Raw genomic sequence first — 26,507 nt, 5'->3', positions numbered from 1 at the left:
AAATATAACATAATATACACCAGGCTTTTGCTAAAGAAGCTCCATGATACCTGTGATTCCCACAGTGTTTACATTGACATAAAACCCAAGGTTCACAATTTTTACAGATGGGGCAATAGACATCAGTCATTAACTACAGTCTGTGTTTCTCATGTCTGTGTGCTTATTTCTCTGCTCGTGGAGTTGTCAGCATGTTTCTGCACGTGATATGGCTTCACATTCTTTGCTGGAATCTACTTGGGTCCTGTTCCGGTGGAAACACTAGCATACCCTTTATCCAGGTTATTAGAGAAAACAGACCCTCAATTTGTCCCATTTCTGGGTTTCTAATCAAAACTAAAAGGATTTTCTTTCAACTTTTCTTTCAACTACTTTTGTGCTATTAGAAAAATGCCTAAAAAGTGGCAGATTTGGCTCTGCAAAGGAACAGTTTAAAAAATTAAGAATATACAAAGCTTTATTTAACCACATTTGGGCATTTACCCGAGTTGTTTGTCTAGCAGAGATTTCAAAGTGTGATGTGTTCTTTCACTAACAGCTGACTTGTGGGAGAATTGAGTAATACCAAAAGTGTGGAAACACCCCAATCCAGTAAAAAAGTGGCTAATTTTTGAGCTGTATATGCGGGACCATGGTCTGTTTTGATTTCCTGAAGTCCTCCTAATGAAGCAAATGCTTGTAAAAAATGTTGACAAGCATGATTAGCTGTTTCTCCTGTGTGTAAAGAGGCAAAAATTGCACCTGAAAAAGTGTCTGCTGATACATGGATATATTTAAATTTCCCAAAAGATGGATATTTGGTAATATCTGTTCGCCATAATTGCAGACTTTGTAACCCTTGTGGGTTGATAACTCCTGTGGACATAGGAGGTTGCACAAGTGACAATCAGGACAAGCATTTATAATTGCTCTTGCTTGATCTTTGGAGATGCGAAACATTTGCATAAGTGTTTGTGTATTTTGATGAAAAGAGACATGACTTAATTTAGCTTGTCAAAAATGTTAGGCAAGGTACTTGTAACAGTCATTGTCAATGTATCTGCTCTTATGTTTCTTTCTGCTAAGAATCCTAGAAGTGAGGAATGTGCCCTAGTATGGGAAACAAAATACTTGTTAGTTCTCTGTTGTATAATTCCGTAAAGACACGTAAGATAACAATACAGATCATCATAAATAACATCTTTTAAAACTGTTTCTTCTATTCTTTTAACAATATTAGCAACATAAGCAGAATCTGTAATTACTCAGAAAGTGGATAGAACAAGCACCTGAATAATCTGGCAATGCAATTTGTAAGTCTTCTGAATTTTGTAAAGCCCAATCAGAATATTCTTTTTTTAAGGGACAATAAATCACTGCAAACTCTTGGCCTGCTATAGTTAGCAGTCTTGCTCTAGCTCTGATTCTGATCTGAGTAATAATTTCCAATGTTGTGAAATTTGTCTTTGGGGACCTGTGAGGGAAAAAAATCCACTCTGTTATCTGCAAAGGCTCTTTATCAGAAACATCCCATTGAAAAATGAGATCATACAGCTGCAGTTGTTCTCCTAATAGCCATAGAAAAAAAGATTTTGAAAAAATACATTTGTGTGCTTGTCTTTGTTGAAGAGCTTCAGTGATTTTGTTCAAGAGTGTTTTGAGCTTCAGCCAAAAAAGTTCTAGGAGCTTTAATATTGCAATATCTTTAACAAATGAAAAAGTGGTTCAAGTTCATCATTAGGGATTCCCAAAACAGGTCTAATCCAATTAATTTCTCCCAAGTTGCTGTAAATCTTGTAAAGTGGTAACACTAGTACGAAGTTGTATTTTTTGTGGCTTAATGCACTGTTCTGATATTAGCCGTCCTAAATACTTCCATGGTGAGGTTTCTTGTATTTTTGATGTAGAAATTTCTAGTCCAGCATTCTGAACTTCTGTAATAACACAGTCATGAGTTTCTTCCATCTCTTTTTGTGTGGTGCTGCAATTAACAAGTCGTCCGTGTAAGGTAAGGTCATTGCCTGAGGATATTTCTGTCTGGTGTTCTGTTAACATAACCTTGGAAAATTCTCAGGTTGCTCAGTTGGTGCTATCTGTGTTGTCGCACAGTGGTGCTGCGCACTTACTTTTGGGTTTCTTGACAACAGCTTTCTGCAGGCTCTGGATAGTTTTTTATTAAGTGTCCAGGCTTTCCACACCGGTAACATAATCCTGTAAGAGTTTCAGCTTGCATTGGTGCCAGAGAACTACTCTGCTGAGGTATTAAATGTAGGGCGGAGAGGGTTTTAACTGGTCTTTGATCCATAGCTTCAGCTTGCACAGCGACAGCTCTTTCAAGTCTCTCTCCAAAGATACCTGCTTGTATTGTAGCAGTATGCTGCAGCCTATAGATTTTACTGCAGGCTTCTATTATTTGAGGCATTTCTGGCTGTAAGTCAGGCAAGGCTTGAATAATCTGTTTACACTCATCATTAGCATTTGCAAAGGCAAGATTACAGAGCACGTGTGAACATGCCATGGCGTTGTCACACTGTTGATCTATCACTTGTGTTAGGCGATCTATGGAAGTTGTAAAAGGCTCTGATACCCCTTGCCTTATTTGAGTATAAGCTCCTTCAGGGCTCCCTGCTGGCTGAACTTGCAAGAGAGCTTTACATGTTGCATCTTTACTATCACCAAGCACTGCTCTGGGTAAATAAGCTGCCTGATCTTAAGCTCTGTCATGTGGAGGGTCCCCAGCTAAATTTACAACTATAAGAGCTGCATTGGGACCTCTTGCATATTTTTCTATTAATTTGTCAAGAAGCCTTCGCCATTTTAAGTCCCAGAAGACACACTGTGAATCCATTAAAATCATGGATGAAACATAGCGACAATCAAAAGGAGTCATTATAAACACTTTTCAGCAATTGTTTAAACTAAGGCAAGCCCAGACTACTATCTTTAATAGCTTTTCTTAAGTCTTTGATTTCATCATGTGAAATAGGGTCCCATCTGGGGTTTGCATTCTGTCTCCCATACCTTAGTGGCAAAGATAAAGTGTCTCATGTGCTAATTCAGCATCACCTTCTTTGGTCACTTTATGCCTGATATCAGCCCAATCTGTCAACTTAAATTTGTTTTTTGGAGACTCTTAATTTTACAGGAGCCAGGGCGTCTCTGGGCTCAGGAGAAAACTCAGTCTCTAGTTTTAAGTCTGTCTCCTCTTCAGAAGCAGAATTACTATCTTGCTGTTGCATACCCACAACAGATTAATAGTTTTCAATTTTCTTTTCACTTTCCCCTTCATTGGCAGTTTTAGAAGCATCTAAAGATAACAGAGACACAGTAAAGGCGGCAGCTACAGGAAGAGCAGAATCCGAAGACCGAGACTGAACAGGGAAAGAAGCTAAGGGATGCATTGAAGGCAGACCAGGTTGTTTACTGAAAATGTCAACAACTATAGGACTTGTTGGAAGCAGTTTAGCAGCTGTAAAATCCATACGGATAGTTGCATTGTAGTCTTACTGCAGCAGAGTCCCAAGGAGACATGGTAAAAGCAGATGCAAGGTCTGTGTCTGCAAAATTTTTCTGTACCCAGCATAAAAGGTCTTTTAACTGTTGGTTAGGCACGGCATGAGAATTAGCTCTTATCACAGCTTTTAAATGAATGTAAATGTCTCTCTGTTCCCTGGACATTTCTTGCCCCATGTTCCCCAAAGTTCACTTGTCATCTCGTCACAGGTCCTCTCTAGATGAACTTCAGCCAGGCATAACCAGTGGGCTCAGTTTTCTTTCAACAGCCAATAGAATCTGTTCTTCCTTCATTTCAGGAGCCATTAAATCTGTGGATTTTCTGCTTCATTCCAACAGCCTCTAAATTAGGCATTCGGGGCTTCCCGATTGCTCAGTAAGATTGATCGCTCCTCACACCGTGGAGCACCAATTATTGGGAGACCAAAATCACGAGAGACGGGGCAACTGAGAGACTTTTTTAAAAGTATGGCTTATTGCCTCATGGCGTCAGTCTCACAGAATGGTGAGACATTAAAGGTGTTACGTTTAATGCCATATATCAGAAGCCGTCTATTTCTTAGTGACAATGTCTCATGTAAGTTTTTTAGCCAATCACATACTTCTGGGAAACTTGGTAGCATCTTTTTACACCGACCATTAGCTATTTTACTTTTTGGCTTTGCTGCAATGCATCATTTTTTAACCAATCATATAACACTTCACAAACCTTCATTGGTACACCTTAAGCTTCCAACTGACTTCATAGCAGGTTCTATTGCTAAACTTCAAAAATTTTTACACTCTTACTTAACATATTGCTTTACTTCCATAATGCATATCTCTGTCTGCTTAAAACATATTTCTACTTAAATTACAAACTTATATTTTTGTTTTATGTCTGCTTCACTTTCAGTGTTCTAATTCTTCAAGCCTGTTCCAAGGTCTTAGGTCAAACCTTGTATCCATCTCTATCTCTGAGCCTGTGTGCACAAGGCCCTGAGAGCTCTCTGTACTTGCAATTCCCACAGGTTCCACTATGCTAAAAGAAGCTGTTTGAATGCAGAGGCTTTGTTTTGGGAAGGCACTGAATTGGTCAAGGCTTTATAGATTAAGATCAGAGGGGAAGCTTACAAGAGGGAGAACCTATGTGAACCAGACTTAGACTGATCAAGTAGAGAAAGTAACTAACGCCCTTGAAGAACTAGAAGCTTCACAATTACAGGCCTTGTTTCTAAAGATGAACTTTAGTGCTTGGACACCTGATAAAATGGCAGTATGTCCTGGTAGAAATCCTCCAGAATGCTCCTGGAGATTTTAGAAATAAGTTGATAGGAGTATTTGTGTGCCCTGGGTAAGTTGACATGGGAGGTATTCAGCTTTACCTGGTATTCACAGCGAAGAACTGACTGGAAATGCAAAGCTTGAGAGTAGCTGTCATTGCAGCATTAATGAGATGGAGTTTGAGATCCTGAGGGAGCTAATATGTAGAAAAATAAAGATCTAGACTTCAGGAGAGAAGGCTTCAGGTTGTTCATTGAGCTGGTTGGTAGCATTCTGAAGGACACTAGAGCTCATGAGAGCTAATTACCTCCGTGGACAACCGCCTTAGAGAATGAATAATTTATCCTAAAGTACATGAAGTTGTGTAATTGTGGCATGAGGCCAGCACGTATGGAGTGGGAGCTCCTTAAATCCAGAAAGTGTGCATATAACTCATGAAAGCCATCTGAGCTTCCAAGACACCTGATAAGTATACAGCAGGATTGCCTGGATGTGTGTGAGAACTGGGAAAGCCTAAATTTGTTTGGTGTTTGAAATGACCGGGAATGAAAAGCTGCAAGCCAGGCCTCCACTGATATTGGGATCAAAGGTAAAATGAAGGAAAATTATGGGCCATCTGCAAAATGTTGAAGGGAGTCTAGTGGTGAAAAAAATTCTTCTGTAGTGCCTTTGTCTTGTTTTCTACTGAAGAGGTCTGCTGTCAGGTCTGCTGTCTGCTGCCAAGTCCCTTTTTTTAGGGGAAGTATGAGGGAGTGAATTATTACAATAAATTTGCTTAAGGACTGTTTTAGACAGTTCAACTTAGGCAGGTCCATGGGACCAGGCAGGATGTATCCATGGGTGTGGAGGGAGTGTCATGGTTTAATGCCAGCTGGCAACTAAACACCATGGCACCACTTGTTCACTCCCTCCACTCAGGTGGGATGGGGAGAAGAATCAGGAAAAATTAAAGCTCGTGGATTGAGATAAGAATAGTTATTTAAGTGTTGAAACAGAGTAAAGTATAATAATAATTGTAATGAAAAGGAGAGAGGGACAGAAACAAAACACAAAGGAAAGAAGTGATGCCCAGTATAGGTGCTCAGCACCCACTGATCTGTTTCCAGACTGTCTCCCAGCAACAATCAGCCTCTCACCAGCAACTCCCCCAGTTTACACACTGGGCAGTACATTTTCTGGTGTGAAATATCCTTCTGGCCAGTTCAGGTCAGCTGTTCTGCCTGTGGTCACTCCCCCAGCTTCTTGTGCAGCTCCTCGCTGGCACAGCGTGAGACACTGAGAAGTTCTTGTCTTGGGCTGAGCACAACAGAGCCACAAACAAAATACCAGTGTGTGATCAAGATTCTCATCCTGGATCCAAAATACAGTGTTGTACTGAGAAGAAAATGAACTCCTGATGGGGTGCTGGGGGGTGCTAGTGTGAGACCACTACCTGTCCTCAGAGACTTACGGTACTGTGGTGGATCCCAATTATTGGGGAAGAAGAAAGCATAGCACACGTTTACATGAATGGCAAGAAAGAGGTTCCAGGAAAGTAGAAGGGGCTCAGCTCCTTCCTTCTTTGTGGTGAAGGAGTCCTAGGATATGAGGCACATTAAAGGGATTGAGAACAGCCAGCGTAGATAAAAAGGAGACCAACCTGGTGGCTTTTTTATCCTCTGAGATTATTTGCTTTTCAGAGAGCCCTACTTGTTGATTTTAGCTTTAGGCAAGATCTTTGTATGGTTTGAAGTATACTTGTCACAGCCAAAATGGAGAGAGGTGTACTGTTTGGGTGGAATTTAAAGTGGGTGAAATATTGACTGAAGCAGTGAGCTTTGAGGGTAACAGCCAATGGTTGGAAGTCTGACAAGTGTCAGTCGCTAAAGGTATTTCTTAGGACTGTTCAACATATACACAAACAACCTGGCAAGGTGGAATAAATCTTGTTAAGTTTGTTCTACTAATACACTGTGGGAAGGGGAAATGATCAATATGTTGGAAGATAGGAGCTGTTCAGCAGGATCTCAGCAGGTTGGAAAAACAAGCTGAGAAAAACCGTCTGATGGTCAGCAAATGCAAAATTCTGTACCTGGGGTGAGAGAACCCATATGTCACAAGGACTGAAGAGAGATTGGCTAGAAAGCAGCTGTGCTGACAAGTTGTGGAGATCCTGATACTGCATGAAAAGTGTTGAGACAAGTTCTAACATACAGAATTTACTAGCAGATCTATAGCTGATAACATTGCTTCTAAGGGTGACAGTTACTTTGTTTTGGAGGAAGGGAGATAAAAAGGGGAAATAAAAGGGAAAATTTCATGTTGGCCAGCCATAAAACTAGTAATGGATTCCCTAAACAAGCATCTTCCCCCTGAGTGTCCTCTTCAGTGGGGCAGGTGGTATCCCCTAATATTCTTCCCATAATAACTATATGGCTTTCTTCATAATATGCTCAGACTTGCTGTGGTTTTGGAGTTTTTTTTCTTCTTATGGTGCTGTTGATGCTGATGGAAGTGTGCTTTGCTGAGGGACAACTGCTGTATGTGGGTCACTTCTGAAACTTTGTGTGTGGATAGAGTGTTGGGTTCCCATCAGTGGCAAAAGCTCTGTGGTAGGAAATTAGGACAGAAGCAGGAGGGAGTGATTCCTGTGCAGTTTCCAATTGCTTTCCAACACTACTTTAGGGATTTTTAAGTGCAAGGCTCTGAGTATAGTGGAACAAGAACTATAGCATGGGAATAATCGGGAAAAGTGCCACCATGGCATGTGCAGGGAGAAGTCATGAAGCCACTTGTGGAAAGCAGGTGGTAGAGGTGCAGAATAGAAAGTCCTTAGGAGAACAAAAAGCTCAGGAACCTTCAGGTACTGTGCAGCAGTGATGAGCAATAGATTCAACATGAGCAAGTATTGTATCCTTTTATTGATAAGAAGACTTACGGGAAACATTAAGTTCAGAAAAGTGATCTTTCTCTTTTTGTGCCACTGGAGGATGGTATCAGAAGTGCCATATAGTTTGGGGCTTGATAGTACATGAAAGACACTTTAAAAGCGGACGAGTGGCTGGAGCACGAGATGTGTGATGAGAGAATGAAAAAGCTGAGTATGTTCTGCTTGGACTAGGGCAGGGAAATTGGGTTGTTCCCCTCAGCTCTCAAGTGGTAGGTGGTGGCAAAACTAGAATGAAATTAGGAAGTGTCTGTCAAACAGATGAGAAGCTGCAGGTGTGGTGTGAAGGAGATTCCAGTGTTTTAGGACATAACTATAATGCTTAGTATAGTTGAACATTGAACCAGACTACTAAAATGTAAAACTGTCATGTGGATTTTTTTGAAACTTGATATGAGATCTTGGGCAGCCTAATATAAGTTTGAAGTTGATGCTGCTTTGAACACAGTTTGGACCAAGTGATTATTAGAAATTCCTTTGAACCTTAACCATTCTGTGATTTGCTACGAAAAATGCTTAGCAACAGAGACATTATTTAAATGCAAAACATGCCCTGTAGATCTGGAAGTGTTACTGGTTTGTCATTGTAAATGAGTGTGTGACACACCTTGTTGTAAGGTGTTTTTATTTAAAGAAACTCAACTTCTTAGGCTACATTTTTCCATTTCTTTAGGCAGCGGAATGTCAGAAAAAGGAGTCCAACAATACTTCAGATGATGACAGCTGTGAGAAGGCTGAACTAAATGCACAGCAAGCATTTGTTTTTGGGCAAAATTTAAGAGATAGAGTTAAGGTAAACATACATTTGTTCTCTTGACTAAGAGTTTATGAAGTGTAGCTACTGTATGATAAAGTTAAAACTTTTTACATGTATATATGTAAAATTAAAAGCTTTTAACTCAGAGTTGGCTGTTTAATTAAACTAGTCTTCTGTACATTTAATAAATGAATTCTGTTAAGTAGCACAAGAAGCTTTTTCAAGAATAAATACATCTACTGCAATCATGAGTAAAGGCTAAAGCTCAGTAGAATGTAGCGTTTTCTCTTACCTTTTGGGTTAGAATGAAGTTGAAATGTGGTTCTAAGATGCTCCTATGCAACCAAGACTTCACAGAAATGTGGAAAAATAGGCTGAGCCTGAGCTCAGACTTGCCTGTAGAATAACTGAGTTGGATTGTTAGTACCTCCTGTTGAAGACAGGTTTGCTCAGGTATCCTAATGTAATAAAAGAAAGTGTAATATTGGGACATAGACTTACCTTGTTTTATTGTAGAAAGCATTTGTGGATGGAACTTTGTCTTCAGAAAGAATTAGTTGAAAAAATTGTGGTCAGTAATTAAAATTATTGATACATACTTTATTAGAGTTTTTATATAAATACTATATATACTTGATTAAAATTATTGATATATACTTGTTCTTTGTCTAGCTAGGAGATGAAAGCGATGAAACTGCTGATGTGCAAAATGCTGGCCTCCTGACAGCAGATATACCTTCTGCAACAAATTATTTTCTACAGTACATCAGTTCCAGGTGAGACTACACGGAAACCAATAAAACAGTTTTCCTTAGTCATTATTGAATTTTTTTTGTTTCTGCTCTTTATTGCATGCAGGGCTTAGACTGGGTCAGTGGGGATCCAGACTTTTGAAGAATGAGATGGCAGTCTTAGGTTTGGGGGAATCCTTAATCATCTCATCAAGGGAGATGAATTTGATACTATTTATTTGACCACATCCTCCCCAAAAACCTCTTCAGAAAACCAACAAGTGTGACATGAGAAGTCTTCTCATGGATGATTAGAAACAGTGATGGACTAAATTTGAGCTACCAGTAGAATCTCGTGGACATCTACACTGTATTTGTGTTGTTCAGTAGGTTCCGTATATGATATGGATGACAGGAAGAATAGTTAAATTTTTTGAAGTAGTGTACAGAATGAGAAAACAGGAGATACAGAACTGTGAATTCAAGTAGTAACTGGAAAAGTGTAAGGGGAATTCCTGCCAAAAATGATGAAGCAAAGCAACATCTCTTCTCCTGGAGTAAGCTGAAATTCAGATTGAGGCAATGAAATAATTGTAGGAAAAGCACCAATACATGCTTTCTTTGTCCTTATGTTAGGCATTTATAAGATTCACCATGTTGGTGTTGTTCACCATGAAGGAGGCAGTAGGCGGTTCTGCAGTCAGTAAACTTTTGATGCTGAACTTTTCAGCACTGGAGAGGTAGAGAACACCTTTGCTCTCTTGATGCCAGATCATCTTTCCAATAGACACAGTCAGACTTGTTCATTTAGATTTGGCAGACAGTAACTACTAATATGTGACCTTCAAATACTGGAATATTTTTTTCACATTCTTCAACTCCTATGGCATCTGCTGTCATTCCATTCGAGTCTTTACTTTGGGAGGATTTATTCATGGTGGATCAATTGTCAGAAACCTAGTTTTGCACTTGTCTTAAAAAAAAAAAAAAAGTGTCTAAGGGGAGTTGGCTCTGGTTTTCAGTGGAGGTGGCAAAGCATTGTAGTAATCAACTTGTAAAAGAAAACTCCTCCCTTTGTGTAACAGTGTCAGTTCTTTAAAAAGTGTAAATGTGCTGGGTGGTGTGGCATGTACTGGTAGGCCACACTGAGATCCCTCTCAACATTTAGAACTCAGAACTGTGGTATTTAATACCCTTAGTAGGTAAAACTATCTTCCACTGAGGATCTCCTTTGTTCTAGGAATCCTTAATCAGAAGTAGCAACTCTACATGTACAGTTTAAAAGTTTGTTTGGTTTCACTTGAATCATATACATATGAGTCCTCATTTTCCAAACTTGGTGAAATGCACATAGGCTTGATTCAGAATGGTCTTATATTCACTTTGTGAGCAAGCTGGTTTCTTAGAAAGGTGTGCCTGATGGTAAGGGACCTAAACTGTGTTAAGTCTTTTGAGTCTGTAAAAGAATAAAACTCTCGTCCTTTCTAAATAGGATTTAAAATCTGTTAATAAAAATACTAATGGAAGGAAGAAGTAAAGGCTGAGTGAGATTTGACTGTGAAACTTCTTGGAGAAGCTGTGATATAGCAGCTAGTCTGATAAAAGGCATTACTTTTCCCTGCTGCCTTTGCTTCAATTACGATATTGGAAGTGCTTTTGTTTCAGTTCTTTCCCTTTCTGAGAGAATTGACCAAAAAATATGTAGTAGTTCAAGTCTGTTAAAAAAAAACAGTTATATGATTAGATCGTAAGCCCTCACTTAGCATTCAGCATTGCTTTGTGTGTTATTAGTTATCTGAAGGGGAAGATTTTTACAGAGGCAAAAATAATTTGTTTGCATTCTTGAGAGAATTCTTGTTCTGTAAAGAATGTGCTCTTGTGGTCAGTTGAATTAATTTTTACCTATGTATGTGTCAACCAGTGCTTACTTTTTTAAAGCCAGTGACAATCACTCACTTTCTGAGGAATTTTATTAGTAGAAAATAAGAGGTATTATTTTCTGTCTTGTAAAACCTGGCTTATTTATTGGGTTTTTTTCAGCGTAGAGAACTCTACGAACAGTGCAGATGCGTCTAGCAACAAGTTTGTTTTTGGACAGAACATGAGTGAGCGAGTCCTAGTGAGTATCCACTATGTATATGTTGTAATTTTGTGAGCAGTTTGTTACAGATTCTCACTCAGGAATTTTGAGATCCTTTAATTGTACTTGTCACTTGGGTATGGGAGTTTTCTTCCGTGGTTTCCCCTGAAGGTAACTTACTTAGAGTGCAGCAGGGGAAGTTCATTATGAGCTATCTGCCCAGCAATATTCTCCAGGATTTCCCTGCCAAACTCTCTCAGTGTAAGGAGATTCTGTGCTCTCTCTGTAGTGCATATGGTTCTTGTGCCCAAGCATTTTATGGCATAGCTTGTTGCTTTAAATGGCTATTGGAGTATTAGAGGGTATTTTACGTTTGTCCTCAAAATTGAGAGCAGTGCAGTCATGTGACTCCCCCCAGGATGGGATTTCAAGCCTCGCAGTAAAGCAGATGGCTCAGGACTTGGGGTATGATTCTGGAAATGCTTTTTATGATGTACTAACCTAAGGAACAACTTCTAGTACCTCACTGTTTCTTGCTGTTGTTTTGATTCCTGTGCTGGAACAAAATGGAAACGTTTAATGCTGTGTGTTCAGACCTAACTACCAAGCAGGACTTCAGTCAATTATGCCATGAGTAGCTGTAGCTGAAATTGACTTGCTGTGTTGAACAAATCAAGTCAAAAAGCCTCAAAATAAGGATTGAAATTTGGTATCAATTTAAGGGGGAATAATTTGAACTGTTTTTTAGGTCTCCATTCAGTTCCTTGGCTGAGGTAGTAGGATAGTTTTAACTGTGAAAGTATGGTGCCTATGAGCTTCTTTTATTGCCATATGGTTTGTAAATACTGGAAGTGCCCTCACACTTGGTCACTAGTCCTGTTCAGCAGAATTAGTGTATGTTTCTCTCTTCTGTTTACCTCTTCTTATTTCTGTGATAGAGTCCACCAAAATCAAATGAAGGTAGCACAGAGGGTAATAAGGAGAATGCTGCTACAGAGTCTGGGTCTGAATCATCTTCTCAGGAGGCCACGCCAGAAAAAGGTGAAAACCAGAATATTATATTAGGAATGGTAGTTAATAATTTTTTAAATTACTGTGGTTTTCAATATCCTGTTACTTTTCAAAACCATAAAATTTTTATGTTGCCTTTCCTGTCTCCTGTAACCAAAGATACAGACTGGGTGTGAAAGTTCCTGGATGGTGTAGATACTCTAATAGTAAATGTGTATAGGCTGCATTGTCTTTTTCAGTGTCACTCTGTGGTAGTGGGAGTATCTTCAACAGAATTAAATTAGAGGGAATTAACAGAACTGGTTGTAGGACTTGGTAGAGAATATAGAAGAAATGTCGCAAACTTTTTTTAAAAAATTCTGTTGTATTTCAAGTGACTGAATTTGAGTCAAATGTGTATTGTATTGGGTGGGTATCCCACATGTTGCTTGAACTCAGAGAGAGCTGTTTGCTGGATTCTGTGACTTCAAATTTTCAAGATATAATGGAAATTCTGGCAGCTATGGGTTTGCTTCAGTAAACTGCTTGCAAGCCCAAATGAAAATGGAAAATAAATTGCACTTCTGTAGGCACAAAAATAAATTGTGCATGTGTAGGTACAACTGTATGGCTGGCAAGAGTATCAGCACTGCTGGAGCATCTACAGATAAGCAGGTATCCATGCAAAGGTTTTGAACTATTGTGTGTAGGGACAAAACTTCTTGAGAACTTATCTCTTCTGTTCCTTGTGCTTGTAAAACAAGTATTAAAAGACAAGCTTTCACTTCTGCTTTAAATTTCAATCCTTTTTTACATGTTTTATTAAGGTCTGTCTTCTGTGCTTTTCAGAAGGTCTCAAAATTCTGATGTGCTTGCATGTGACCTTTGTACATCTTACAAAATTTTATGCTAATCATTCTCAGACTCTCAAAATGTTGTTCAGCTAATAATATTTCAGAATCACTGGCAGAGTCTGCAGCAGCCTATACTAAAGCAACAGCAAGGAAGTGTTTGTTAGCGAAGGTAGAAGTGATTACTGGGGAAGAAGCTGAAAGTAATGTGTTACAGGTAAGAAACCGATAGAGGAGCTTTGAGTTTGTGGGGTTTCATATGGATGTCCAGTGAATGCACACCATCTGATTCCCTACAACTCAGCCTTCCTCTATATCTCTAATGTATTTTCTTGTGTTAAAATTAAATTATTAACTTGTTATTCATTGTTTTTTAATTTCCTCTTTCTGAATAAATTTTTCTGTGTACGTCATCCAGGTGTATGTTAAACATAATTTCCTGAATCCATCACATAGAAGCTTCTGCTTTCTCAGATATTTATTTGAAGAAAACTTAGATGAACTAAATGTTTTTAAGTTCTTTAATCATTGTACTACTGAAGACTTTCTAAAACTTAAGAATGGACTCTTTATGCCAACAGTCTAGTTTCTTGCAAAACAAACTATATCACAAACACTCAGGAATTTGGCTTGAGCTACTTAATTGAATTAGTGATGTTGTAGAAGGATATTTAGTTGTGACTTTAGACTCCTGATTTTAATCATGATATATTTAACATTGTAGTTATAACTTAAATATACTTACGAACTCCTGTATATCCTTAAGAAAAAGGGTTTTTATATCAAATGCAGTGGTGTATGTGTTTTTTCCTGTCTCTTTATCCTCCAATTATAGTATGTTTTTTTTCCTTGAGATACATTGTTTCTCAGCATTTGAACTGTGTTATTTTCAGGTCTAGCTTGCTTTATTCTTACAGACAGGATGCTCTTTTCTGGCACCAAACAGTTGCACTGACAGTATCTAATGTCTATCAGTTACACTTGTATTACTTTACAAAATGATACTCTATAATGTTTGTATTCTTGAACTTCTTTTTACCAGACATAAATGGTCTTTAAATGGTTGTTCTGGTATGTCTCTGTTTCTGTGTAATTCAGAAGCGTTTGGAGGCTTCACATAATTGAACAAAACACTGAAGAGATAAGACTCCTGTTTCACTTAAGAAAACCATAACTTTTGGGAGTTGTATACTTAATAGAGGACTGACTTGCAGGAATGTGCTGTAATTTAACAGACCTCTTGCCTAACTTTAATTCTTTTTTTCTTGTGAGATATAATGCATTAAAATTCCAAATAAGACTTTGTACAGACAGAACTATGTTAATATTGCAGAAATACATGTTTTGGTGTGAAGAAAATGGTAAATGGAGGGAATGAAAATGGAAATATCTTTTCCACTTAGTGCATGTTCATCTGTGGGGAACTTGAAGGGTGACAGTTTGGGGTATAAAACCTCAGCAGTAACAGTGAAGTTGGATTAGAGAGAGCGATATAGAGTAGAGATGTTTGTCATGGAAGAAGGCAGCTTGTAGGTCAAGAAGGAGTATTCCTACTGTTGAAAAAATACATACACCTTTTGAGTTTTATAATCTATGAATGCTCTAGGGAGGCAGTAAAAATACTTCACTTATTAATGACTTTGTGTGGTTTAGGCTTTGATAATGACTTAATGAACTAGTGTGTTTATTCATCCTTTGCTTCCTTACAGAAAGAATTTTGCTTTGCTTTCATTATATTTGCTGGGTCTTCCCAGCAACAAATAGCATCTTCAGTGGTGCAATGTGTACCTAAGGCTTTTAAAAAAATTGACTTGTAGAAGGCAGTCTCTTACGACATTAAGTTTCCTCTGTGAAAATTAATATCTTACCTGAAAATTACTTGTTGTTTTGATCTTGAGCCCTCTTATTCTTTAAGAATATATAGCTTCTTTTAATAAAACCTGATGAAAATAGACAGCATATTTTGAGAAATTTGTTGCAAAAAAGATGTTTTGATTTCCACAGCTATAAACAATTAAAAATTCCAGTATGAAATATGAATGTTTTTAACCAACTGTAGGTGACTAAGAAATACATGATTACTTCAATCAGCCGCTATGCCATAGAGATATTTTCTGTTACAGATTCAGTGCAAGCTGTTTGTATTTGATAAAAGCTCTCAGTCTTGGGTGGAAAGAGGTCGAGGGCTCCTGAGACTCAATGATATGGCCTCAACAGATGATGGAACGTTACAGTCTCGACTGGGTAAGGTTAGCCAGGGGAAATGAGATATTGGATGAGAGTCATGCTATTTTCACAAGGTTCTTCCTTGATGCACAGCACCGTTCACTTTAGTTCGTCTTAGCTCCAGCAACACAGAAGCAGTTTGGACCTTTTCTTTTGCTTTGCTTATTGCCTCCAATAATACTGCTTCAGAATATTGCCTCCAAAGAGAGTATCTTTATACCCTTCTATTGCGGCAGATGTTCCAGTTACTTTTTCCCCTCCTAAAAGCAAGCCATGTTTAGTAACTAGAATATTTGCCTAGAAATTTATGGTAAGATCATTCAGATCTGGCTGTATTGGATGGGTTGCTTGTGGTGAGGGAGGTCTCTTTGAATAGTGCACAATTGTTCAGTCTGGCAGGAATGTGCATTAGCCTGAGATTATTTGCTCAGATACCACTGCTGAACTTTAATGTATTAACATATAAGGCTTCAGACTAAATAACTTTAGACATGACTCAATCTTTAATAGCCTTATTACAGTTTAGGTCCAGCCAGCAGCCAAGCCCCTTGCAGTGTTTTGCTCACTTCCCCTCCAGCATGATCAGGGAGAGAACTGGAAGTGTATAAAAGTTAGAAAACTCATGGGTTAAGATAAAGACAGTTCAATAAAAAAAGCAAAAGCAGTGCATGCAAACAAAGCAAAGCAAGAAATGAATTCACTGTTTCCCATGGGCAGGCAGGTGTCCATCCATCTCCAGGACAGAAGGGTCCAATCACACATAATGGTGACTTGGGAGGACTAACGGCATCACTCCAAACATCCTCCCTTCCTCTTCTTCCCCCTGCTTTGTATCTTGATCATGGTGTTATATAGTCTAGAATATCCCTTTGGCCAGTTTGGGTTACCTGTCCCAGCCGTCTGCCCCTAACCTCCCACATACACCTATCTTTCTCATCAGTGCATTATTATAAAAAGCAGAAAAGGCCTTGGCTCTGTGCAAGCATTGTTTGGCAATAACAAAAACATCTCTATATTATCAACCATATGTTCAGCACAAACCCACAACACAGCCCCATACCAGTGACTGGGAAGAAAGTTAGCTCTACCCCAGCCAAAACCAGCACAAGCCTATGTTCTTCACATTTACTGTTGTGACAAAAGCCCAAGAGGGCTTATTTGTAGAAGGACTGAAACCTTTTGACAACAAAAAGTGTCTTGACTGTTTTGAGCTTCCTGATGTCTTTTTTCACCTAACTGATCTTGTAACTTGGCTTTAGTGATGAGGACTCAGGGGAGTCTCAGGTTAATCTTAAATACCAAGCTCTGGGCTCAGATGCAGATCGATAAAGCCAGTGAGAAGAGTATCCGGATTACTGCCATGGATACAGAGGACCAAGGAGTTAAAGTTTTTCTTATATCAGTGAGTACTGTTCTTGTTTACATCTTAACCATCCTAATAAAGTTGGTGCGTACTTCAACTGTAGTTGAGGTTAGCATTCCCATTTTTCTTTGCACCCTACACTGTCTTAACATCACCCCTGCCCCAAAGACAAGGCACTTGGCAGATTTTCTTGTCTGAAAAGTCTTGATCGTTGTAAACAAATGCCACATCAAAGGCTGCCCTAGGAAGCCAGATTGTCCGAAGCATTGCCTATGGAGTTATGGGACCTGTTCCACACATACTGAGACTCTAACTATAGTGTTTAAAGCAGATTGTTTTCTGATTTAAGAAAAATGGGCCTTACTTCACAGATCTAATGCAGTAGTTTAACCAAAATTAGATCTACTGGAACTTTCAGCACAGGAAAGCTGTCACTGTCTGTAGTGCGGGAGGATAATAGGTGTCTACTGAAAAGGAAACACTAAAACTGTCAAGAACATAATATTAGCATTTAAGGGTTACACATTTTAACTTTGATTTTCTTTTGAAGATTATTTTGATTAGTATTTTGATGAGTATTAAAGCAGTAACAGGACAGTGAAAGTGATTTCTGTGCTTGCTAAATGGGGAACGGCAATTCCGATCAGAATTCCTAAAACACTCAGGATCAGATCACACAGTCAGCAAGGAAGAAAGGTCATTCTCTAATGCCTGCTAAAGCATTTGGAGAGGTCCAAACATGTTATTTTGATTTACACTGATTCTACACAAGATGTTGCAAAAGAATTAGTGTTTCTAGGGATCAGAAATTGAGAGCATCAGCAAATGGTCAGCATTCCCTCTGACATTAGGTTTGTAGGGCTGGGATCTGGAGTCCCAGAATGGAACTTAATGATACCAAATATGCATTGATAAAGAAAAATAAGTGAAATTACTGGATAATATTTTCTCCATATTTTTCTAGATTTGGAAATTTTGAGTTAATCTGTCATCAGGTCATTCACTCTTGATTTTAGTATTGATAAAAAATGTCTTGTTTGGAATTTTTTTTTTCATTACAGCTCATTGCAGGGGAATTTTGCAGACATAGAGGTTACAGATGCAAGTGTCAGATGGGGCGGATAGAAACTATTTTTTCTGAAAGAATTTGACAGGTTGTCAAAAATGCTTCCCTCTGAAACAGAGACTGTTTTAGAAAAATATTGAATAATTGCCTGCCTGACTGTTCAATGAATTTTCTCATTGTATCTCATTGAAATTTTATGCCAGTGCCTCATGAAACAATTGGCTTCATTGCAAATAACTAATGTGTGAAGTTGAATTATTGACAGGCCAGCAAAAATCTGCAAGATTTTAATTGAAGGTCTTTTAAATATGAGCTTTTGGGAGGTTTCAGGAAAGCTCTATGATTCCTGTGTGAAGACTATATGAGATCAAGAAGTACTGGGTATGTTAGCAAGAGAAAGTTGGGACTAAGCAGAGGAATATTCTTTCACCACCAGAGTTTTGTATATCTAATGTCCTGCTGTGTGTACCACAGCCTGTTGTAACTGGTTTGAAAAACACTTTATGAGAAAACTGAAAAGTATATTGTGAAATATGGCTGGTGTGTACTATGTCAGCAGTGTATTGTGTTATAATTCTATGTACCTTTTTCTTATTTCTGAATATTAAAAAATGCAGGCAAGCTCTAAAGATACAGGGCAGTTGTATGCGGCATTGCACCATCGGATCTTGGCCTTGCGCAGTAGAGTCGAACAAGAGCAAGAAATCAAGAATGTAGCACCTGAGCCAGAGGTAACACAGTCAAATGAGGAAGACAGTGATGATGATGTCATTGCACCTTCAGGATCAGTTGGAAGTGGTAAGTAAGGAAGACAGTGGTGTTTCCTGTTTCCCATGCATCTTGCTGTGTCATTTCTTAAGGCAGATGGTGCTCTTTGCATATGTCTGTGGAGTAGGACTATTGCATGGACTTCCTTTTTGAATGCAACTACTTGATTCTTCTCCAAACTGGTAAAAGGCCCCTGTATTGCCTCTGAGTTACATGCCAGAGTTTAGCAGAGGTTTTCTGTGCTTTTTTTCATTTACAGGATTTCTAAGGGTGGTTCTGAGTTTTGTTTTTTGCCTTCATCATGGCCAAGAATTGCACATAAAACCTGAGATGACTCAGGATCAGTAGACAGCATCCAGACTGACCTTTCAGTGGAGAGCTGTTTGGAAAGCAGAAAGTTTACAAAGGGACATGGAAGGAGTGTAATGGTTTTTATTGTGCATGAGGAGACCATAATTTATGAAAAATACTATTCTTTGATTTGCAGAAGGCTTCCTTTTGTACTCTCAGCTTGGAAGTCATCTATGCTTTGCTTTCTTGTGGCTGAGAACGTCCAGCCTTTGACAGACCTCTATCAGGGTTCACAGAAGGGGAAAAAAAGAGGAATGAATATGAGCAAAAGCAGTGGGAAGATTGAAGAGGTTGGAAATGGAGCTTTTAGGCTTTGGGATGCTGCTGGCATTTCTGAACCAGATTAGTCAAGAACACAAAATTCTACAGTAGACAGATCTTAGTCTGGAGAAGGCATATGCAGGGCAGGGGAGGAGGAATTCTGTAGCTCTCATCTCTCATTGAACACCTGAATCTGAGATTTTGTAGGCTGCTTGGGATAGGTCTCTTACTGCAAGGCAAGAAACACAAGATATTTCTTATGACCAAGAACTGCTTTTATTGTTTCAGGTCCTAATGATGAAGGCGATGGGCAGAACGTTGGTAGCACATAGCAGATGTTAGCCGATCTGCTTGCAAGGCTGCTATGAACACCATCTTGCAGGCATCTCTGGATACCCCAGGCCAGCGATTATTTCAGGCAGTGTTGAAAACTCCAGAACTTAAGACTGTGCATCTCTGTTCTGTTTGTTTGGGTTTTTGGTCTGGATCAGTAGATTCCACACAAAAAAAGGCAGACTTGGAAACTACCTGAATGTGGTTTGGGATGTTAAAAGCTCATCATATTGATGAGCAAAAAAAATAAAAATCCAACCCCAAAACAACAAAAACACAAAATGCAACCACCCCCAACCATTTCTCCTCTTCCTTGTAATTAAAATGGCACATTACAGCTTGTCACAGCTTTTCATTGGGACCTTTTGGCTGTTTCTTCAGTAGTTCATGTCTTGCAGGTCTCCAGGATAGAACTTTTCGACACGGTTCCAACTCGAATTCTGCATTTATAACCCCTACTCCCCTTCACACAGGGAAATCCGGTCCTCACCAGGTCCTATGCTCACTGGCTGCCCTTTTGGGTTCCTGTTTTTTTTTTTTTGGACTGCAAATGGGGCAGGGTTATGTTTTTACCTTTTAATCCCAACATAGATGATGGATGTGGATTCCATTGTTTGCTGTCTAGTGGCTTGTAAACAGAAAGAAACAAAACATTGTGGTTCACCAGAAGAGCTTTTTTAACTTGATAAGAGACTTTAAAGTCTGCAGGATGTTTTGCTAACTCTTTTTTTCTTCCCATTTCATTATTATTTTTGGGGGGTTTATATTGTGGTGAGACTTTTTTATTTTAGTTTTTCAATAAGATGCTCTTGTGTGTTGAAAAAGTGAAACTATTGTTTTGTACTGTTCTTTTCTGTTACTATTTAAGGGAGAGCTAAGCCACTATATATAATAGATGTTGCATACAATTTTTCTTAGAAAACTGTGTTTCTGTGGCTACAGTAAAGTGCAGGAGGCATACAGAAAAGTTAATGACAAAACAGCTGTTAGCCCTAGGAAGAATAAAATAGGCTCATGTAATGAGCTCTGCCAGCTATTAAAATAAATCTGTATAATAAAGCAGCTCTCATTTAATGGCTTGATTCAACAAGCCATTTAAGCACCTGCCTGACTTAACTGTATGTGAATAATCTTACTGAAGTCAGTGCAACTCTTCATGCTTAAAGTTGAGGACATTTTTTTAAATCTTGCTGAATTAATGGCCTTAAATAGAAAATTTAACTTCTAACCCTTCCTGTTCCTGTTCTGTTTCCTAAAGTCTTGCAGCATGAAGAAGGTAATACTGCCAGCCTTGAGTAGTTTGGGCTGAAGGTTATTGTATTCTGTTCCACCACAAATAAAAGCAAGAATGTGTTTTTCTGTGTGTAATTCTGAAGTACTCCTACTGTAACCATAACTCACCCTTTTTTTTTTTCTTTTTTTTTTTTTTTTCCTTTGGGTGTTTTTTAATAATTTGAGACTTCTGTGTGAAAACTGAGTTTTATTTTCTTATTGAAGTATATGGTATGTTCTTTTCCAGCAAGTTAGGAATTTGATAGTCACCAGGTCACTTTCACTATAAATTCCCCAAATTTTTCTATTTCCTTTATAAATAGTTTGCTGATAGATAATTTTTGACTTGCATGCTTGCTTCTTTGTAGGTTAAGGATCTAAAATGCATCACCTAAAAGAAAATGAAAGGGGAAGAAGCATTTGATGTAGTATTAATTGAAAACAGAAAACCAGTTTATAGCACAAAATCATCTTTGAACTTGAGTATTCAAATAGCAAAACAGTCCTTATTGCCTCTGTTTTAATGAAACACACTTTTTGCTGGCAATCAAGAACAGGTCTAACCCTGTTTTCTGTTGTTAACCATCACTGAAGACTTCACTGAAGACTGATGCTGTTGGGGCAGAGGGTGCTTTTGCTTTTCCTGATAGCCAGTTGGAGGAACACCTGTAATTACTTCTCTGGCAATTGAAAAGGGCTAATGATAAGCTGTGCCACTGCATCTTGATTGTCTGCTCATGCCTTCTTGCATTTTGGTTTTCTTTTTCCCTCCTTAGAGTTATGGGGGTTTTTACTAATGAACAGACCTGTACCCCCTACCTTTGCTGTGCTTCAACAGGAGCATGGCAGGTTCCTTAGTACCCACTACACGATTGCTTCTGCATCACAGGGACTGGGGACTTTCATGTAAGTGACCTGCATTTTTGGATCTGGGATCTTTTTGCACTTTTGAGATACTCAGATTTAAACTACTCTTTTCAAATACCCTTGCACCATAAAGCTGTTTATTGACAGCAGCTTGTTCATAAGGAAAATTAATAAGGTGTCTTGGCCAGCACAGCCCACTTCTGAGAAAACAGGCATTATTTCCTGGTCCCAGGCTCTCAGGGGTCCATGCTGAGTCTCACTTTGAAGTGTTTTACCTAAAATGAATTGATGGTGCATGAAAATTCAGAAAAATTGAATAAGCATGCTTGCTTTGGGGTTTGGTAGTATGCAATCACCTACAGCTTTTTCAAAGATTTGGTAACTGTTTACTGATACAGATTTTATTTTTAGCCAGAAGCTTTGCATAAATGTTTATAGTGAAGGCAGAATTATGTTGCTGTGCATCCCAACAGAATTGGCAATGGGTTGAGTTCAGGCCCTGCCCAGCAAGATACAGTTAGGCCAAAGCAAAACCCTAACTTAGCTTTCTGCTTTAAGCTTTAGTAAGCCAGTGGCAGGCAAAACCAGATGATGCCCATGTGTCTCAAAAGATCTATGTAAGACTGTCATATTAAAATGTACATGGGAATTACATTAAAACCTATGTTAGCGAGCAAGCAAACAAAACACTATGAGCCCTGCATTGTGTTTCCTGTACCAAGCAGTGGCTGTTCAAGGGGAGGGTAATGGTGACCAGCTCTACTGCCTTACAGCAGTCTTCCTCTTGATCTCACTCCTGCTCCATCTTTCCCCTTAGGCTTTCTGTTAACTTTTGTGTGGTGTTGACAATTCCTGTATAGTCTGTATGGCTGCTGACCCACACAGGCACAGCCTTTCAGATTTCCAAGTGGACAAAAAATACTGAAGAGTGTAGTAAAGTCAAACATGCTTGCTGATGACTCAGCAGTGTACTGTGGCAACCAGGAGGGCAAGCCATGTCCTGGGGAAATATCAGGTACAGCCAGGCAAGGGAGGCTGCTGCAGCAGCCTCACCTTGAGTTCTGGGGATAGTTTTGGGCACCACAGTATAAAAAAGACATTAATATAGAGTGTCCAAAGAAGGGCCACAAGGATGGGGAAGGGTCTAAAGGGGAAGCTATGTGAGGAGCTGCTGAGGACACCTGGTTTGTTCAGCCTGGAGAAGGGAAGACTGAGGGGAGACCTCAATGCAGTCTTCAGCCTCCTCATGAGGGGCAAGTACCAGTCTCAACACTCTTGTGACCAATGACAGAGCTTGAGGAAACAGCATGAAGCTGAGTCAGGGGAGGTTTAGCTTGGATACCAGGAGAAGGTTTTCCACACAGAGGGTGACATTAGAACTGGAAAAGGCTCCTCAGGGCAATGGTCACAGCACCAAGCCTGAGTTCAGGAAATGTTTGGACAGTGCTCCCAGTCATAGGGTGGGATTGTAGGGCTGCCCTGTGCAGGGCCAGGAGCTGGACTTGATCATCCTGATGGGTCCCTTCCAACTCGGTATGCTCTATGATTCTGTGAAAATGTTGCTAGAATGGTAATGTCACTGAAACCAGAAGTAAGCCTCCTACCCATCAAATGGGAAAAAAAAGGAAAAAAAAAAAGAAATAAAAACAGTAAGGTAAGAGAATGTTGTAATCCAACATCTTTCTGTAGTCCAGTTCCCAGTGCATGATACATTGCTTTAGAGAAGACAGAGCAGGAAATTACCTAAATAATTGAGTATTCAGCCATCCTGCCGTAGAACCAGGGTGGGAGGTGACCAGATTGTTAGAAGCCTGCAGGAGTAAAAACACTCCCAACTCAGTTCCTTTAAGTATGAATTGATGCTATTGCTTGGGTATTGTGGCCATCAAATGACTGTTCCTAATATGTCCCATTCTGCAGTTCAGCTGGTCTCTTGCTCTCCCAGTGAGTGTAGAAAATGGTTTATTTACTTTCTAGAAACATGTTACATATTTCAAAATTTACCGTGTTTCCCATAATCTTCTCTAGTTTTAAGAATTCCAGTTATGATAATTGCCATAATTTGTCATACAAGATTTCATTAAACTGACTTTTCACTGTGCGCTTTTTCTCCCGGTGTTACGTGGTCTTTCTGTGCACTGACTGGCTTAAATAGAACTCTAGTTCATCATGTGGGTGCAGATTTTCAGATAGGTTGTTATAAAGATGTTTCAGTTTTTTTAAAAGATTTGGGTTTTTTCCCTCCTGTGAAATCAGCACAGACCAACACAGGTTCAAGAGAGAATTGCTGAATCAGACAAAGTCAGTCTTGATTATTTTCTGCTAGGTGAAAGTACATATATCTCAATAAGAAATACTTACAGATTTCTGTAAATAAAAGTCTCATTTGAAGATAGTATTCAGAGCTCCCTTTTGGCTACTTCCTTTCAAGGACTCCTTTCCAAAACTCTTCCTTTTGTAAAGATACAAAAGCTGAATTTGTCACTGAGAACACTGGTAATTCTGTTGCATGGGTGGGCCGTGAATGCCTTTTCCAAGGGTATCTCTGAGTTAAATGTGGGGTTATTTTAAATTAATCACTTCTGATCAAATTCTGGTAGCTTACCTTCAGCTTCTGATGAAACTGGAAAAGCCAAATGGTGATATTTGATTTCTTCCTCCTGTTCCAGAGATCAGGAGGTGTCGTAGAACCCCCACTGCAAGGTGTCTACTACTGGTAACGTGTACCTGACCGTTCATGTGCTGACTGTACGCTGTCCTCTAAAAGCAGCTTGCTGTCTGTAGTCCGTTTAGCAGACAGAATAAATTACTGCTCCAGAGAATTTAGAGCACAACTTATGCTGCAGACAGGAGATCTATCAGACATGGCCCTACAAAAAGCACCCAAGATGGAAGGGTGGGGAAATGTTTTGAATGCCATTTGCTGATGGATGGTTCTGCCATTTCTGAAAAGGTTTTGGAGATAAAAGGAACCCCAGGTATCTGCAGCTTGTAATATGATGGCAAGCCCCTCTCCCTGTTTAAGGGTACTAATATTCTGTATCAGCAATTTTGTTAATCAGCAGTAAAAATATTTGGAACCAAGTTAGTGTTTTAAGAGTAATGTTACATTATTTATGTATTGCTTTCCCTGGAACTTTCCTGTTTGTAGTAAAGTAACTGTTCCCTCCTATTATAATAGCTCTCTGAACAATGTTGACTGCCTGGGGAGGGTCTGCAACCCAAGGATGTATATCTGCTAAATAAACCCTACCAGCAGTATTGCAAGGTTAGGTGCAGTCTATCCACGAGGCAAGTGGAAAGCTGTACACACCAGGGTGCTAAGTCTTGCACTTACAGGCATTGTACCTGCTGCAAAGCAGAAGAGATGTGAATTCTCTGTTCCACCTCCCTTGTCAGTGGAAGAAGCATTATGAATACTATTGGGTTTCAGCCTCAAAAGAGCTTTTTACAGCTGCTTGGATCCCAGAAAGCTATTTGTAACTTAAATGTGTAGAGTAATGGTGTTACTTAATGGTAGAGTCTTGCCCTGTGCAAGATTCAGTGGCTTCTGTATATTTATATTGGGGAGAGAGCATTTGCAGCATGTGCCACCCTGCAGGTGAGTGTTTTCTCCATCCTGCTGTCTGGAAGGGTCACACATCCCTTCATCCAGTGTGCTTAGGAAGAGCTTTGGAGAAGGAACAAAGTTGTTCTAAAAATGCTTCCTGTCTTAAAGCACCAATGAGTGCCTGCTGGTGGCTTTAGTTCTGTGTGCGAGAACAGCGGGCTCTCTGGCACACAGAGGACAATGTGCCCAAGCCAAGGGACAATAGAAGGCCCTCTGTGAATGCACTTCACACTAGCACCTTCTGGCACTGACAGCTCTGGAACAGAGATGAATTTCCTGTCGCAGTTTGAGCACACCACAGCATGTCTCTGGTGTGATACAGCCCAGAGCAGCTGCCAAACCCTGGCCATGCCCCTTTTCCTGCTGCCAGGGCTCATGAAAACCCGACTTTACTGCTGGCAGGATACAGTGCTACAAAAAATTCCTTTAGATAGCAGAGCAGTAGCATCCAGTGCCAGCTGCTTTGAGCTCCTAACCCAGAGGAGAGATACTGTGGGGGACTCAGCATACTGGAAAATGCAGAAATCAAGTATTTAATACTTTTCTCATACAGGAAAAAGCAGTAGAGAGGTGACAAAGCTTGAGCTAACAATGCTACTGAGCCCAGATAGTCTGACTCCTGAGACAGACAAGTGGGGGACTCTGCACAAGCCTGAACTCCTGAACTTTGGGGTAAAATGCCAGGTTCAAGGGGAAATAGGTGGTAGGTGGTTCGGGAAGGCTGTACCTTCCTGGTGCCTCAGCCAACGGGGAGAGGGCAATGTGCGGCCGGGAGTTTAGGATAAAAGACTGTGCCCTCTGAAACCTTGAGAGAGAAAATGCTGTGGGTGCATGCCCCAGTGGACTCTCTCTCTTTATTCAAATAAAGTTGAAGGATTCCCGTGTCTTCTTTTTGGACACTGGCTTTTCATTGTGTGATATTTTGTACAAAGTGGTGACACATCCCGATCCTTCCATCCTCTAGATCTGGCACGTGGCAAGCAGAGCTGGAGGTGTGCCTGACCCAGCTTTAGATGGCCAGCTCCCTTTGGCCCTGGCTGACACTGGGCAATTGATTGGGTACCTGAGACCCACAAATAGACTGGGGGGGGTCCGTGAATAGTCCACAGGAAAGGACCACTGGAAATCTCACCAGTGAGTACCATGGGAACATCAAGGAGTAAAACAAGGCTGCCCAGAAGGGGCCATAAAGGAAAGTTGAGAAAGGGTCTCATCTGTAGGGCTGATGATCCCAAAATGCCTCCAGAGGTTCCTTTGGGAGAAGGTTGGGATGGTTTGCATAGTCTCCCAGAGACAGATA

The 26,507-nt window shown here is 39.7% G+C and overlaps 1 protein-coding gene across 4 annotated transcripts in view; it reads left to right on the top strand.

The window, feature by feature from the left end:
* RANBP3 (RAN binding protein 3) overlaps nt 1–23,995 on the top strand; it is a 60,016-nt gene extending 36,021 nt beyond the window's left edge. For 2 of the 4 annotated variants that reach the window (XM_056512685.1, XM_056512688.1), the window contains 9 exons: nt 8,355–8,474; nt 9,111–9,214; nt 11,210–11,288; nt 12,188–12,290; nt 13,183–13,307; nt 15,214–15,334; nt 16,576–16,718; nt 18,363–18,543; nt 19,414–23,995. In XM_056512685.1, coding sequence (XP_056368660.1) covers nt 8,355–8,474; nt 9,111–9,214; nt 11,210–11,288; nt 12,188–12,290; nt 13,183–13,307; nt 15,214–15,334; nt 16,576–16,718; nt 18,363–18,543; nt 19,414–19,457 — 1,020 coding nt within the window. In that variant the 3' untranslated portion in view covers nt 19,458–23,995. The remainder of the gene's footprint in view (nt 1–8,354; nt 8,475–9,110; nt 9,215–11,209; nt 11,289–12,187; nt 12,291–13,182; nt 13,308–15,213; nt 15,335–16,575; nt 16,719–18,362; nt 18,544–19,413) is intronic. The other 2 variants (XM_056512686.1, XM_056512689.1) reach the window with 1 other exon arrangement.
* Nucleotides 23,996–26,507: the final 2,512 nt, after the last annotated feature.

The sequence above is a fragment of the Oenanthe melanoleuca genome, chromosome 28, assembly GCF_029582105.1.
Source record: "Oenanthe melanoleuca isolate GR-GAL-2019-014 chromosome 28, OMel1.0, whole genome shotgun sequence".
Taxonomy (NCBI): Eukaryota; Metazoa; Chordata; class Aves; order Passeriformes; family Muscicapidae; genus Oenanthe; species Oenanthe melanoleuca.
This window is presented reverse-complemented; position numbering and strand designations above follow the sequence as displayed.